This window comes from Anolis carolinensis, unplaced genomic scaffold (genome assembly GCF_035594765.1).
Source record: "Anolis carolinensis isolate JA03-04 unplaced genomic scaffold, rAnoCar3.1.pri scaffold_7, whole genome shotgun sequence".
Classification (NCBI taxonomy): Eukaryota; Metazoa; Chordata; class Lepidosauria; order Squamata; family Dactyloidae; genus Anolis; species Anolis carolinensis.
The window spans coordinates 13358869-13376597 of NW_026943818.1; the positions used below are offsets into that span (position 1 = coordinate 13358869).

At 39.3% G+C, this 17729-nt stretch overlaps 2 protein-coding genes across 4 annotated transcripts in view; one reads left to right on the forward strand and one right to left on the reverse strand.

The window, feature by feature from the left end:
* Window positions 1-588: 588 nt before the first annotated feature.
* Window positions 589-9519, reverse strand: LOC134293176 (torsin-1B-like). The gene is made up of 5 exons (XM_062959957.1): window positions 9296-9519; window positions 7396-7661; window positions 5139-5314; window positions 4926-5053; window positions 589-2998 (listed from the first exon to the last, which is right to left on the reverse strand). The coding sequence occupies exons 1-5, from the start codon at window positions 9480-9482 to the stop codon at window positions 2757-2759; spliced, it is 999 nt and encodes a 332-aa protein (XP_062816027.1). The 5' UTR covers window positions 9483-9519; the 3' UTR covers window positions 589-2756.
* Window positions 9520-15623: 6104 nt separating this feature from the next.
* ptges (prostaglandin E synthase) overlaps window positions 15624-17729 on the forward strand; it is a 62283-nt gene continuing 60177 nt past the window's right edge. The window contains exon 1 of one of the 3 annotated variants that reach the window (XM_062959969.1): window positions 15624-17479. The gene's annotated coding sequence lies outside the window, so the exon portion shown is untranslated. The remainder of the gene's footprint in view (window positions 17480-17729) is intronic. The other 2 variants (XM_062959970.1, XM_003230516.4) reach the window with 2 other exon arrangements.

Genomic DNA, 17729 nt, shown 5'->3' on the forward strand with positions numbered 1-17729 from the left:
AATGTCAGGAGAGAATGCTGTAACATTATTATTATTATTATTATTATTTTCTGCTTTGGGTTAACCAATGTTAGTATAATTAATGCTATAACATTATTATTATTATTACTATTATTATTTCCTTCTTTGGGTTAAGCTATGTTATAAATTGATGCTATTACATTATTATTATTTCCTTCTTTGGGTTAAGTAATGTTAGTATAAATTAATGCTATTACAATATTATTATCATCATTATTGGGTTGGGTTGTTGTGAGTTTTCCGGCCTGTCTGGCCATATTCCAGAAGCATTCTCTCCTGGTGATTGACTGGCCCTGATTGTTTCTTGTCTGGAATTCCCCCATTATGAGAACAACACTCAAAACACCCTCCCAATTACATTTCCGGGCATCGTTTGCAGCCCGTTTCTTTTGTTTGCTTACCACCGGCGACAAGGAAAACACCATCCAACAGTTGCGTGTTGCATCAGCTTCAGTATGAGGAAATTTGTAGCTGTTTGCATAGAATCAGGAGCGGAAAATGAAAGCAGAAATATGCCTCTAGATCAGGTTTGCCCAGACCTGCTCCAGATCACCATTGGAAGCCAAAAAAGAGACATATATTCCTTTTATTGCAGCCACCCGAAGACAATCCAAGAACGTTTCTCACATTCAAACCCATTGCGACAACACAAGGGATGAAAAATGCAACAAGACAAATGAAATGACCTTTTTTCCAATAAAAATACCCCTCTTTAAAGCATTTTTGACACAAATGCGTTCACAGTCACATTCTCGCAGCAAAAAAGAAACTTATTGGCTCTAAACAGTTCAATGTAACAGGCTCTGTTCATGAAACCTTGCCATAAAATAGATTTTAGCACTGGGAAGGAGTTTTGAGGCCCAACACCTTATCATTCCTGTTCTCAAATACAGTAGTCTCACTTATCCAACATCCACTTATCCAACATTCTGGATTATCAAACGTTCTGGATTATCCAGCGCAGTTTGCCTCCTGCCCTGATCCAAAACTCACTCTAGGCAACAAGGATTGAACTTTTTATGGATTTAATTTCTAACAATGATGCTACTATAATTTCATTTTATGCAATTCTATCTTTATTTGTAGTCAATTTTTGTAGTCAATGTTTTCAATACATCGTGATATTTTGGTGCTAAATTCATAAATACAGTAATTACTACATAGCATTACTGCGTTTTGAACTACTTTGTCGAATTTGTAGTTAAACATGATGTTTTGGTGCTTAATTTGTAAAATCATAACCTAATTCGATGTGTAATAGGCTTTTCCTTAAGCCCTCCTTATTATCCAACATATTCACTTATCCAACGTTCCGCCGGCCTGTTTATGTTGGGTAAGTGAGACTCTACTGTACCAGCGACTCTGGGATAAATCTATGACATAGTATGGTGAGATTTTGGGTCAAATAGCCCTGAAAGGCTAACAGGATTCAGAACTAAAATATATATATATTTTTATCCAGAGGCTATTGCATCCAGCTCCCAGCATGTGATACACTATATTATGCTATTAATGTATTATATTTTAATTGGTCTGACCCTTTGTGTTAGATTATGTTTATTTAGTTTATCTTTGGTTAAGTTTGGTTGTTTATAAGTGATATTTACAGTAGAGTCTCGCTTATCCAATGTTCTGGATTATCTGCAGTCTGCCTTTTAGTAGTCAATGTTTTTGAAGTTAATGTTTTCAATATTTTGCGATATTTTGGTGGTAAATTTGTAAATACAGTAATTACTACATAACATTACCATATATTGAACTGCATTTTCTGTCGATTTATTGTAAAACATGTTTTGCTGCTTAATTTGTAAAATCATAATGTAATTTGATGTTTAATAGGCTTTTCCTTAATCCCTCCTTATTATCCAACATTTTCGCTTATCCAACGTTCTACTGGTTTGTTTATGTTGGATAAGCGAGACTCTACTGTAGTTTATTATGTTTTGTCTTGGTTATTGTTTGTTTGCTCTTGGCATTGAATGTTTGCCATTTTTGTTATAGAGTCTTGCTTATCCAACATAAACGGGCCGGCAGAATGTTGGATAATAAGGAGGCATTAAGGAAAAGCCTATTCAACATCAAATTAGGTTATGATTTTACAAATTAAGCACCAAAACATCATGTTATACAACAAATTTGACAGAAAAAGTAGTTCAATACACAGTAATGTTATGTTGTAATTACTGTATTTACGAATTTAGCACCAAAATATCATGATATATTGAAAACATTGACTACAAAAATGGCTTGGATAATCTAGAAGCTTGGATAAGCGAGGCTTGGATAAGTAAGACTCTACTGTACTTTGGAAACCGCCCTGAGTCTCTTCCGGGAGAGATAAATAATAATAATAATAATTATTATTATTATTATGCCTCGGTATTGATTGAGCTGGGTAAGCCTGCTGGGACATGTAGTCCCACTGATTTATCAGTCTTTTTTGATCCCAGCCAGATCTTGCAATACAGAAGTCATTGGACTCCAACTCCCAGCATTCTTTGCCACTGGGTGAGCTGGATAAACCTGCTGGCATTCGTAGTCCCGCTGATCTAGACATCCTTTTGATTGTCTTAATGTTTACCAAGGATTTCTATAGCATGGACAACCACATTTGAGATGAAGGGGCGACTGTAACAAAACCCACCAGTTCCTACAAAAAGTCCGGAAGTTCCTCTCCGTTAAATACTCTTAGATCCGAAAGTGCGTCCTTTTTTGAGAAATCCTGAAATCTGCCTTCAGTAGAAGTCCAGCTTGGTCTGCACCGTCTTGCAGCCCTTGTCGGAGAAGATCCGCTCGTCTTTGGGGAAGAAGGTCATCTCGTCGGCGACCATTCGGACGACCTCCTCGTCGACCCGGTTGCCGCGAGAGGCCATCTCCGCCCGGATACACATCTTGACGTGTTTGTATTCCAAAGGCAGGAAGGGCACGAAGTAGTCGATGAGGTTCCGGTCGATGAGGCTGCTGTGCCAGAGACCGCCTGGGAGGAACAAGAAAGAGAACTCAAGAATCCGGGAGAAAATAAGAATATGCATGACAATAAATAGAGGAAACACCCAAGTTTGCTTTTCCCCTGAGTCTATTGGGAACGTCAAACCCACCAAAAAGATATCTTTGGACTTATATTTCGCAGTTTATTTATTATTTATTTACTACATTTATATGCTGCTCTTCTCACCCCGAAGGAGACTCAGAGCGGCTTACAAATCAAATGTACATACAATATATTATTAGCATAGCACAGTATAAGCATTAAATTACTATATTGTACTATATAATTTTATGGTAATATTATTAGTAATATTACATTTAATATATAATATATAATAAATATTGTATTGTATTATTAATTAGTATAATATTGTATTACATTATAATATTAATAATAATAATAATAATAATAATAAACTTTATTTATACGCGCCACCATCTCCCCAATGGGGACTCGGGGCGGCTTACATGGGGCCATGTCCAGAACAATACAATATAACAAAATATAAATAAAACAACAAATAACGCATTAAACAATACAATAAAAGAAAATATACACTACAATAAACAAAATCAAAAGAACAGTAGAAAAATAAAACCACATGAACACTAGGTTAATATTATTATCAATATTATAAGTACATACAATATATTGCATATTTATAATATATATTATATATATTTATAATATATATTGCATATTTATAAATCATTGTATATACAGTGGAGTCTCACTTATCCAACGTTCTGGATTATCCAGCGCATTTTTGTAGTCAATGATTTCAATATATCGTGATATTTTGGTGCTAAATTCATAAATACAGTAATTACTCCATAGCATTACTGCCTATTGAACTACTTTTTCTGCCAAATTCATTGTATAACATGATGTTTTGGTGCTTAATTTGTAAAATCATAACCTAATTTGATGTTTAATAGGCTTTTCCTTAATCCCTCCTTATCATCCAACATATTCGCTTATCCAGCCCGTTTATATTGGATAAGTGAGACTACTGTAATAATTATAACATATTGTATATACATATAATATTCATAATATTATATTGTAATACGATATAATACTAATAGTACAATATAGTAATATTACTAATAATATTACAATATATTGATACAGTACAATATAGTAATTTATTACCAGTATTGTACTATGCTAATATAATATTGTATGCACATTTAATTTGTAAGCCACTCTGAGTCCCCTTCGGGGTGAGAAGGGCAGCATATAAATGTAGCAAATAAATAAATAAATAAATAAAATTTATAGTTTATTAGTTAACTTGGTTGGGAAAGATTGGATTTTGTTAGGAAACGACAGACTTCAACAACTTGGAAGTCCGGATTTGGATGGCACAGCTATCTCCAGCCTGACAAAGTGAAAGCCAATCAAGACTTCAACAACCATTCTATTAAGAATAGGGGATGAATTTAAAAACAAAACGAGGAAAAGGAGGATTTCAACTCGAGAGGCGTTATGATAAATTGGATAAATGGCTCTACAGTTTCAAACTGTGGAGAAACAGCTGCTTGTTTGAGGATGGGTCCTCCCAGACATAAAGTATTTAATTTGTTGTGCGGAAGATAAACTATTGTACAGTTTAAAATAGTTTTTTAATGAATATCTTAAGAGTCTCAACCAATTCGACAGAGTTTGTGCCCGAAAAATGAAATAACATTTTTATTCCTCACATAATAGTCTCACCCGTTTTTTCATGGGAGAAAGGGATGTGCGACTATTATGTGATGAAATACGGCATCTTTTAAGTCAACAATAATATTGGGTTGCTGTGAGTTATCCGGGCTGCATGGCCATGGCTATACAGGCCAAAAAACTCACAGCAACTCAGTGATTCCGGACATTAAAGCCTTCAACGACAATATTATTATTTCCGGCTCACTGTTCTTGTTGTTGAAGACGCCAACGGATAGCACGGGCTCCAGGTCTCTGAGCTGGATCTTTTCTCTCTCTTCGCCTCTCCGCCAGAAGTCGAGGGCCACTTTGGTGATGAGGTCCCCCCCTGCGTTGCTAGAGGAGGAAAAGAAAAACATTAGAGAGCCTTGAGCCACAGCGGTTCAAGCCGCATGTGTCCGACAATGAAGACCACACCGACCTGAGGAAGAGGAAGATGGCCTTCCGGTAGGAGACGCCGTCGATGTTGTCGTAATAGTCGAGGAAGGGCTTGATGGCGTCGATGAGCCCCGGGTGGAGCTTGTCCATTTCATCGAAGATGAAGACAGACCTTGCGCAGGCGCTGACGTTGCCCCGGATCCACCGCTGCAACTGGTCCTGAAAGCGGAGAGGACACATTTTTCAAGATCTGAAAGGATGTCTGGGCTACTTCATTTTTGTATCTTCAGTGCACGATATAAAACAAGTTGTTTTATGGGAGAGTATATATTTTTGGGCACTGAAAAACACTCCTGAAGCTTGGCTGTTTCTATGCACTGGCAAAGCTCTGTTTTCCGAAGAGATCAGAAATAACCAAGAATCAAGAATTGTAATCCAATCAAGAGGACTTGATCTTAAACAGGAAAGCAAGATACAGAAGCAAAGGCCAGAACCCCTAACTCGGAGCTCCCAAGTCAGGCGACTTGGCCCATGAAAATCCAAAGTTGATCTCCCAATGAACGCTTAGAATTCTAACTCTTAGCCTTGACATCGCTCTTTCTCACACCTGGGTTCCCTTTGCTTGTGTTTCAGCCTCTGAGAACAATGAACTTGTCTCTGCTTCACATTATCTCTTCGTAAATGTAATTGTTGAGTTATAGTTGTAATGTAATATTACTAATATATTATATATCCATATGGAGGGGTAAAGTAGGATATAAATATATATAGAACGAGAAAAATAATAACATTGTAATGGGTTGTGCATTTTCCGGACTGTCTGGCCATGTTCCAGAAGTATTCTCTCCTGACATTTTGCCCACATCTATGGCAGGCATCCCCAGAGGTTGTGAGGTAACATTAAAATAAAATGTAATAGCACTAATATATTATATATAATATTAAAAATGTTGTAATATAATATATTGTATATATATTATGATACTAGTATAATATATTATATAATACTAACAGTATAATATACTGGTAGTGTATTATATATAGGAGTATAGTGGTCTAGTACAATATACAGTAGAGTCTCACTTATCCAAGCTAAACGGGCCGGCAGAAGCTTGGATAAGCGAATATGTTGGATAATAAGGAGGGATTTAGGAAAAGCCTATTAAACATAAAATTAGGTTATGATTTTATAAATTAAGCACCAAAACAACATGTTATAAAACAAATTTGACAGAAAAAGTAGTTCAATACGCAGTAATGTTATGTAGTAATTACTGTATTTATGAATTTAGCACCAAAACATCACAGTGCATTGAAAACATTGACTACAAAAATGACTGGGATAATCCAGAACCTTGGAGAAGCGAGTCTTGGATAAATGAGACTCTACTGTAATATAGAAGGGACTACCTTAATAACAGTAAATTATTATTATTATTATTATTATTATTATTTTATTGGCCAGTTTGAAGGCTAAGCTCCACCCACTTGGTCTCCTAGCAACCTACTCAGCCCAGGGGACAGGCACAGTTAGGCCTCACTTAGGCCTCTTCCACAGATTATCAGATTTGAACTGGATTATATGGCAATATAAAAGAGTGATGGCATCAGGGCAGCGGACAAAACAACAAAACTACAGGCCCCCCAACCTCAAAATTTGACAACACAACCCATCATTCATGGCTCTAGGTTGATACAACAAAAAGGAAAAGAAAAATAAAGTCCTAATTACAGGGAGAGGAATAATAGTTTTTATCCAATTGCTGCCAGTTTGAAGGCTAAGCTCCACCCACTTGGTCTCCTAGCAACCTACTCAGCCCAGGGGACAGGCACAGTTAGGCCTCACTTAGGCCTCTTCCACAGATTATCAGATTTGAACTGGATTATATGGCAATGTAGACTCAAGGCCCTTCCACACAGCTATATAACCTATTTAGAATCTTATATTATCTGCTTTGAACTGGATTATCTTGACTCCACACTGCCATATAATCCACTTCAGTGTGCATACTAAACAGAAAGACAACCATACAACAGACATTCAATACCACCACTACCTCAACAATTTCTCACCAACACCACCAACAGCAACGCGTGGCCGGGCACAGCTAGTATTATATATATATATATGTATATAAAATTAGCATAGCATGTTGGATTCCATTATTGTTATTGTTATGATTAGTCTGACTGTGGTGACCTGCCCCAAGTTTAACTGCCATGGATGCGTTTCTACGGGGCCCTAGGCGCTCCCTCGTCCTGGACCTTTGGGGCGCTACGTCTCCCGCCTGCCTGCCCACCTTGTAGAGCTTGACGTGGTGCTGGTGGGGGAAGTGGAGGGTGGCCAGGAAGAGGTGGACGAAGGCGCTGCGCAGGCCGCGCGGGTGGAGGTTTTCGGCCAGGATCTGGCTGAGCAGGTTCTTCCCGGTGCCGGCCCAGCCGTGGAGGGAGAGCGCCAGGGGCTTCTTGGGCTCCGGGTTCTGGACAAAGCCCGAGACGGCCTTCAGCACCACCTCCGAGGCCAGGTGCTGCCCAAAGAGCCTCTTCTCCAGGGCCAGATGCAGGGCTGGAAAACGCAGGGAGAGAGGCAGTGAGGATCCTAGGCTGGGGAGGGGACCCCCAAAGGCCATCCAGTCCAACCCCCTTCTGACATAAAGGAAAAGCACAATCCAGTCCCTCCCGACAGATGGCCATCCAGCCTCAGACATTAGCAGCTTAGCAAGAAAGAGGGCTATAAAATATATAAACTGTGTGTGTGTGTGTGTGTGTGTGTGTGTGTGTGTGTGTATATATATATATATATATATATATATATATATATATATATAAATAAAAACTTTATTTATATACCGCCCTATCTCCCCAAGGGACTCAGGGTGGTGTCCAACATAGCAAGGAAATAATAATAATAATAATAATAATAATAATAATAATAATAATAATAATAATAAAACTTTATTTATACCCCGCCACCATCTCCCCAATGGGGACTCGGGGCGGCTAACATGGGGCCATGCCCAGAGCAATACAACATAATAAAATATAAAAACAACATATCATAACACCATTTAAAATACAATAAATAATAATAAACAGAACATCAAGAAATCAAAAAAGAAAAAAAAACAATAATTATATTATTTATTTATAATATTTATTATTTATTTGTTTGTTTGCTACATTTATATGCCGCCCTTCTCACCCCAAAGGGTGAGAGCAGCTTACAAATTAAATTTACATACAATATTATATTAGCATAGTACAATACTGGTAATAAATTACTATATTGTACTGTATCAATATATTGTAATATTATTAGTAACATTACATGTAAAATATAATATATTATTATTATTATATTGCATTATTAGTATTATATCGTATAATATATATACAGTAGAGTCTCACTTATCCAAGCTAAACGGGCCAGGAGAAGCTTGGATAAGCGAATATCTTGGATAATAAGGAGGGATTAAGGAAAAGCCTATTAAACATCAAATTAGGTTATGATTTTACAAATTAAGCACCAAAACATCATGTTATACAACAAATTTGACAGAAAAAATTGTTCAATACGCAGCAATGTTATGTTGTAATTACTGTATTTACGAATTTAGCACCAAAATATCACGATATATTGCAAACATTGACTACAAAAATGGCTTGGATTATCCAGAGGCTTGGAAGTCTCAATTCATTTAATGATTATTATTATTATAATTATTATTGGTGAATCAATTTGAAATAGCTAAATAATTTATTAAAATATTATTCCCAATTTATTAAAAATATTTATTTAAATATAAATTACTTAGTTGCCCTCAATCATTAATTGAATAATTAATTCCTATTTCTGTCTCCAAAAACAAAACATAATACAATAATGAGCAGAAATACACTAAACATACGAATCAGTCAATAAACCACAGGCTTAAGAATTAATAACAAAATACTGAACCCTGCAGCCAGAAGAGACTCCAAAGGCCATCCAGTCTGCCATAAAGGAAAAGCACAATCCGATCCCTCCCGACAGATGGCCATCCAGGCCTGGGCCGACTTGGAGGTGTTTAAGCGGCCGAGAGGGGAAATGAAAGGGCCCGAGGCGGCGAGGAATGCTGGGAGTTGGAGTCCAAAACACCTGGCGGGAAGGCCCAAGTGGGCCCAGGCCTGGGCTAGAGTAGAATCTCCCCCCGGCCTTACCGGTGGCGTTGGGCCCGTCCTTGTCGGCCGGGCAGCACTCGACGAAGCGGCAGTAGAAGCGGGGCGAGGAGAGGAAGCCGGTCAAGGCCGAGGCCGCCCCGATGGCCAGGCCCACGCTCAGCGGCTCCAGCGCCACCGAGGCCCCGCAGAGCAGCCCCACCGCCACCAGCACCACGCAGGCCGGCATGGCGGGAAGCGCCTCCCACGCCGCCTCGCCCCCTGCGCACGCGCACGCGCCCGCCCGAAGCCGCCCCGCCATCTTAGTCAAGGGCAGCTCCTGGCGGGGGAAGAAGCGCCGCCATCTTGCTCAAGGGCAATTGAGGTCTCTTAAATGCTGGATAAGCAACGCCGCCATCTTGCTCGAGGGCAATTGAGGTCTCTCAAATGCTGGGGAAACAACGCCGCCATCTTGCTCGAGGGCAATTGAGGTCTCTCAAATGCTGGGGAAACAACGCCGCCATCTTGCTCGAGGGCAATTGAGGTCTCTCAAATGCTGGGGAAACAGGTCTCTTAAATGCTGGATAAGCAATGCCGCCATCTTGCTCGAGGGCAATTGAGGTTTCTCAAATGCTGAATAAGCAATGCCGCCATCTTCCTCGAGGGCAATTGAGATTTCTCAAATGCTGAATAAGCAATGCCGCCATCTTGCTCGAGGGCAATTGTCTTTCAAATGCTGGATAAGCAATGCCGCCATCTTGCTCAAGGGCAATTGAGATCTCTTAAATGCGGGATAAGCAATGCCGCCATCTTGCTCAAGGGCAATTGAGGTCTCTTAAATGCTGGATAAGCAATGCCGCCATCTTGGTCGAGGGCAATCGCGGTCTCTTAAATACTAGGAAAGAAGCGCAGCCATCTTGGTTGAGGGCAACTCCAGTTCAACACTTGTGATGTGGAGCCTTGTGGAATCCTACATGGGTTTATTTTTTCCATAACTTTTTGCAAAATAAGTCTCCAGAACGTTGTAAAGATGGCATAACAAGAAGAGTGGTCTATAGCTTTTTGGGCCATTGCAGTCTTTGTCTGGCTAACCAATTAAATGCTGAGGAGACTGCGCCGCCATCTTGCTCAAGGGCAACTGAAGTATTTTAAATGCTGGGGAAGCAGCGCCGCCATGTTGCTCAAGGGCAACTCCAGCCTCTTGTTAAATGCTGGAGAAGCAGCTCCGCCATCTTGGTTGAGGGCAGCTCTAGTCATCCGAAAGCTTGAAGAAAGCAGTTCCGCCATCTTGGTTGAGGGCAGCTCTAGTCATCCGAAAGCTTGAGGGAAGCAGCGCCGCCATCTTGTTCGACGGCAGCTTTAGTTTTCAAGGGCAACTGAAGTCTCTGAAATGCTAGAGAAGCACCTCCGCCATCTTGGTCGACGGCAAATATAGTTTTCAAGGGAAACTGAAGTCTCTTAAGTTCTGGAGAAGCACCTCCGCCATCTTGTTCGACGGCAGCTGTGTTGTTCAAAGGCGACTGAAGTCTTAAATGCTGAGGAAGCAGCGCCGCCATCTTGGTCGAAGGCAACGGCCTTCTTCCCTCAAGTGGAGTCAAACCAACTTAAATGTACAGTGTGGACTCAGGCTTGAATTGCAGAATGATCTCTGAGGGCTGGGTTGCAGACCTGAAGGCTGCCAGGTTCGAATCCAACCTGGGGAGAGTGCGGGTGAGCTCCCTCTGTCAGCTCCAGCTGCATGCGGGGACAGGAGAGAAATGTGGTAAAAACATCAAAACATCCGGGCAAATTCTCTCACACCAGAAGTGACTTGCAGTTACTCAAGTCGCTCCTGGCATGAAAAATAAAAATCTCTTCAGGCTGCAATCGCATTCGCCTTTTGTGCCGCAGCGTCATGCTGGTGTAATTTTGTGCGGTTTCTCCTAAATGGAAAGGCCCGAAATGTGGTGCTGGCCTCTTCGCGTACACCCAGCTCAAATATTCATGGATGTACAGTAGAGTCTCACTTATCCAAGCTTCTGGATTATCCAAGCCATTTTTGTAGTCAATATTTTCAATATATCGTGATATTTTGGTGATAAATTCGTAAATACAGTAATCACAATGTAACATTACTGCGCATTGAACTACTTTTTCTGTCAAATTTGTTGTATAGCATGATGTTTTGGTGCTTAATTTGTAAAATCATAAATTAATTTGATGTTTAATAGGCTTTTCCTTAATCCTTCCTTATTATCCAAGATATTCGCTTATCCAAGCTTCTGCCGGCCCTTTTAGCTTGGATAAGTGAGACTCTACTGCAGGGGTCCCCAAATTTTTAAACAGGGGGCCAGTTCACGGTCCCTCAGACCGTTGGAGGGCCGGACTATAGTTGAAAAAAAAAACTATAAACAAATTCCTATGCACAAAGCACATCTCTTATTTTGAAGTAAAAAAACCCAAACGGGAACAAATACAGTCTCAATGTTAATAATCATAATAAAAAGTATAAAGAGGGTTGGAAGAGACCCTTTGGGCCACTTAGTCCACCCCCTTCTATGTTTGTGCATTAAAAGCACAAGCAAAACACCCCTGACAGATGGCCACCCAGCCTCAACAACAACAACAATAATAATACATCACACAGCACTAAACACTTGGGAGCTTGTGATTTTGTGATACAAAATCCAGCATATCTATCTCGTTTGCTGTGTTATACTGTGTCTTTATGTCAATAATAATAATAAAGAGGATTGGAAGAGACCCCTTCTGCCTTTGTGCACCAAAAGCACTAGCAAAGCATCCCCTTGATAATTAATTATTAATGAAATAATAATTAAAATGCCATTATAAACAAGCAAAGTTCTGGAAGGTGTGCACCGGGCGAGAGAGGAGGCGGGAAAGGCATATGTGCTGTGGGGGCCGGAAAAATGGCTTCGATGGGCCGCATGTGGCCCCCGGGCCTTAGTTTGGGGACCCCTGCTCTACTGTATTCGAAAGAATTTTTTAAATTCTCTGAAAAATGAAAGCGGCACGTTCCAACAGGCAAGGCCGAGCCTGGAGGCCTGGGATGACTCAGTGGGATTTGCCGTCTAGACGTGGTTACGCTGTATATTTTAAAAAGCGGCCCATTATTGTAATCCCCGAGGCATTTATCCTTCTGGGAAAGGGAGAAAGAAGTTCAGCCGAGGTTCAAGAGGCAGAATAACATTACAGTAGAGTCTCACTTATCCAACATAAACGGGCCAGCAGAAGCTTGGATAAGCAAATGTCTTGGATAATAAGGAGGCATTAAGGAAAAGCCTATTAAACAAGCAATTACTGGGACCACCTGTACTGGTTTCTGCCAGAGTCTTTGAAGTTCAATCTTGAGGTCCTGATTATTATTATTATTATTATTATTATTATTATTATTATTACTATTATTGGGTTTCAGGCAAAAAGCACTGCTGTTTTGCAGAACCTTGGCTGCTGATGATGGGAAGCGCTGTCTGTTCTCCCTTGGTTGACATCTGGGACCCAATCAGCAAACCCATTGTCCCCGACTCCTTGGCGCTCTCTAGTTTCCCCAAGTCCCATCGCCCTCCACCACCCTCGGATGTTCCCATTATCCCATCACTTCCAGAAGCGAATGGAGACCCATCACCGGCGTCTTCTCCAGATATAATTCCCTCCCTCCGTCCATCTGATCTCGAATGTTAAGCAGGGTCAGCCTTGGTTGGGACTTGGATGGGAAACCAGGCAAGAACTGTTCAACTGTGGAAGGTGTGTGTTACAGTTCTCCTCATTAGACTGTATTTGGATGGCACCTTTTTATGAATCGTGTTTCCTTGCCTGGCAGAATGGGGTTGGGCTAGATGGCCTTTAGGGTCTCTCTTTGAGAGTCAGTGCAAAGCAGGATTTGAAATTCCCCTTTCTGCCCACCAGGTGGCAGCACCCACAACTGGGTTGAGAATAAGGTCCAAATCAAGATTTTGTTTGGGTTGCTGTGAGTTTTCCGGGATGTCTGGCTGTGTTCCAGAAGCATTCTCTCCTGATGTTTCACCCACATCTATGGCAAGCATCCTCAGAGGTTGTGAGGTCTGTTGAAAACTAGGCAAGTGGGGTTTATATATATCTGTGCAATAATGTCCAAGGTGGGAGAAAGAACTCTTGTCTGTTTGGGGCAAATGCTGCAATTGGCTTGATTAGTACCAAATAGCCTTGCAGCTTCAAAGCCTGGCAGCTTCCTACCTGGGGGAATCCATTGGCCACTTTGGTTAGCATTGATATAATATTGATATAAAATACGAACATCGTTCATCGTTTTATACTTTTAATTGCATCTTAATTTATTTAGATCCTTTTGATGTAAATGTGTTTGATGGGGTTTATGTGTTTTTAATATTCTTTGGCTGTCACTTAAGTTTTTAAGTTTATATTGATGCTATTTGGTGGTTTGTTTTGTTTTGTTTCTCACTTTGGCATTGAATTGTTTGCTGGTTTTCTCTGGAAACCACCCTGAGTACCCCTGGAGAGATAGGGCGGGTTACAAATAAATTATTATTATTATTTTATTATGACACAGCAAACAAAATAGACATGCTGGATTTCATATATATATATATTTATTTATCCTTTACAATTTTATCTTGTAAATCGCCTAGAGCATCGTGGATGGAGGGCGATTAATAATTAAATGATGATGATGATGATGATGATGATGATGATATCACAAAATCACAAGTCGAACACTCCCAAGTGTCTAGGACTGTGTGATGTATTTTCGGATGATGTGTGCAGATCCCAGTAGGGTGGCCTTCTGCAGTTGGCAGATCGTAATTTTGTCAATGTCTTTTGTTTCCAAATGCCGGCTGAGATCTTTTGGCACGGCACCCAATTATTATTATTATTATTATTATTATTATTATTGTATGACAATCACCATGTCAGACTACACAGAGAAGCCACTGAAATCCATAAGCAGGTGGACTGAATCCCCCTGGGGAGATAGGGCGGGTTGCAAATAAATAAAACTGTAATAATAATAATAATAATAATAATAATAATAATAATTGAATGACAGCCACCGTGTCAGACTGCACAGAGAAGCCACTGAAATCCGTAAGTATGTGGAGAATTTCAGCAGAAAGGAGGAAACTATGAAAATGAACACAATCAGCTCCCAGTATTTTAAAAAAACTTCTAAAATCAAGACAGTAAAGAACAGGACTCAGAAAACAGTGCAGTGCAATTCGAGGCAGTAGACAATCAGGGCCAGCTAACACCTGCCAACAAAGGATTTCCCCCAGGCAGGAAGCAGCCAGGCTTTGAAGCTGCAAGGCTATTCAGTACTAATCAAGGTGATCAGTTGCAACATTTACACAGACCAGAGTGCTTTCTCCCACCCTGGACATTATTCCACAGATATATAAACCTCCCTTGCATGGTTTTCCAACAGACCTCACAACCTCTGAGGATGCCTGCCACAGATGTGGGCAAAACGTCAGGGGAGAATGCTTCTGGGACATAGCCAAACTCACAGCAACCCAGTGATTCTGGCCATGACAGCCTTTGACAACACATTAATTCAAATGACTCTTTTTCGCCTTCAATGACTTTTCCCAGGTGTTTTTGGGCCGCAAAGCCCTACCTTTATTCAGATGCCAAAGCAGAGTTGTTTTTCGGGTTAAAGATATACCAGAACATTGTCCCATGACGGGGATGGGAAAAAAAGGAAGAATGAGAGAAAGGGTTTGCGGTTAAGGTGGTGGCTTGGTTCCAAGGGTGGGGACAATGGGTGCGGAAGTTGGCAACGCATGGGCAAAGAGGCAGGCATGCATAGCTGGGCCCTTTTCAATTCAAGAATACATGCATATACATATACATATGAATGTATTCAGAGATAGAGATACATTGGACCAACAAAGCCCATACTGGGTGAAGAATGCTGGGTTTTGCTAGTCCTGAAAATTGTCTTAAAGTTTCTGGGCCAAATCTTGAATTTACAAATTATTATTAATATTAATATATTTATATCCTGCTTTCCCACCCAGCATGGGCTTTCTAAATCCAATAATAACAATTATTATTATTATTATTATTATTATTATTATTATTACTAATATATTTGTATCCTGCTTTTCTACTCAGCATGGACTTTCTAAATCCAATAATAATAGCTATTATTATTATTATTACTAATATATTTGTATCCTGCTTTTCTACCCAGCATGGGCTTTCTAAATCCAATAATAACTATTCCTCTTATTACTATTACTAATATATTTGTATCCTGCTTTTCTTTTATTATTATTATTATTTCTATTGTAATTAGAATAAAACATAGAATGCAAATATAATAATAATAATAATAATAATAATAATAATAATAATAATAATTACTGTATATTGAACTACTTTTTCTGTCAAATTTGTATAACATGATGTTTTGGTGCTTAATTTGTAAAATCATAACCTAATTTGATGTTTAATAGGCTTTTCCTTAATCCCTCCTTATTATCCAAGATATTCGCTTATCCAAGCTTCTGCCGGCCCGTTTAGCTTGGATAAGTGAGACTCTACTGTACATGCATACATAGATTAGATAGGTTGGTAGATAGATAAATACATGCATAGATAGATAGAAAGAAAGATACATAGATAAATAGGTAGGTAGGTAGATAAATAAATACACAGATAGATAGACAGATAGATACGTACATACATAGATAAATAGGTAGGTAGATAAATAAATAGACAGATAGATACGTACATACATAGATAAATAGGTAGGTAGGTAGATAAATAAATACACAGATAGACAGATAGATACGTACATACATAGATAAATAGGTAGGCAGAAAGATAAATAGACAGATAGATATGTACATACATAGATAAATAGGTAGGTAGATAGGTAGATAAATAAATACACAGATAGACAGATAGATACGTACATACATAGATAAATAGGTAGGCAGAAAGATAAATAGACAGATAGATATGTACATACATAGATAAATAGGTAGGTAGGTAGATAAATAGACAGATATGTACATACATAGATAAATAGGTAGGTAGGTAGATAAATAAATACACAGATAGACAGATAGATACGTACATACATAGATAAATAGGTAGGTAGATAGATAAATAGACAGATAGATATGTACATACATAGATAAATAGGTAGGTAGATAGGTAGATAAATAAATACACAGATAGACAGATAGATAGATACGTACATACATAGATAAATAGGTAGGTAGGTAGATAAATAGACAGATATGTACATACATAGATAAATAGGTAGGTAGGTAGATAAATAAATACACAGATAGACAGATAGATACGTACATACATAGATAAATAGGTAGGTAGATAGATAAATAGACAGATAGATATGTACATACATAGATAAATAGGTAGGTAGATAGGTAGATAAATAAATACACAGATAGACAGATAGATAGATACGTACATACATAGATAAATAGGTAGGTAGGTAGATAAATAGACAGATATGTACATACATAGATAAATAGGTAGGTAGGTAGATAAATAAATACACAGATAGACAGATAGATACGTACATACATAGATAAATAGGTAGATAGGTAGGTAGGTAGATAAATAAATACACAGACAGATAGATACGTACATACATAGATAAATAGGTAGGTAGGTAGATAAATACATGCATAGATAGATAGATAGATAGATAGATAGAGAAATAGATAGGCAGGTAGATAAATGAATAGATAGGTACATACATAGATAGACAGGTAGACAGACAGACAGCTAAATAGGTAGGAAGGTAGATAAGTAGATAGATAGGTAAGTCGGTAGATACATAGATCGATAAATGGTAAATAGATAAATTTCGATAGACAGACAGATGTCTATCGTGATCTCTATCTATCTAGCTATCTAGTTATCTCTGGGCTTTATTGGTCCGTAGGTAGGTTGATAGATAGAATCCTGGGAGCGATAGTTTCCCAAGGCCTTCTAATTTCCCGAGAGCAGGGCACTACACCTTCCAGGGTTCTATAGCCTTCAAGCGGTGCCAGGCCCCCTCCCTTTCTCACTTGGCCCTTCCAGGTGAGTCCTGAGCATCCTCACCTGTGTGGAGGCAGGAAGCCCCGCCCCCTCGCCCCTGATTGACGGCTGGGAGGAATGTCACCTGGCCCTTCCCCTGAACTTATTCCCAGAGAGAGGGGCCTTGCTGCATGCATTCCAGGCTCAGAAGGAGGGAGGGAAAGTAACTTCTCTGCCATTCCTCAAGCAGTAAGTCTGGAATACATGCATATATATTCCTGTAATTTTAGCCTGGGAGGTTTAATTGCGTCCTTGGGCACGTCATGGGAGGAAATAATTTGCAGAAAAACAAATTAACATTCCTTTCTGCAGCTGGGAATTTTGTGTGTGTATGTGCTTTGAATGAGAGTCAAAAAAGAAAGGAAACAGTGTTTTTCCATACTGTTGCAACCTCTTAGTAATAAAATAACAATGTAGTATCCATTTGGAGTCATTTTTG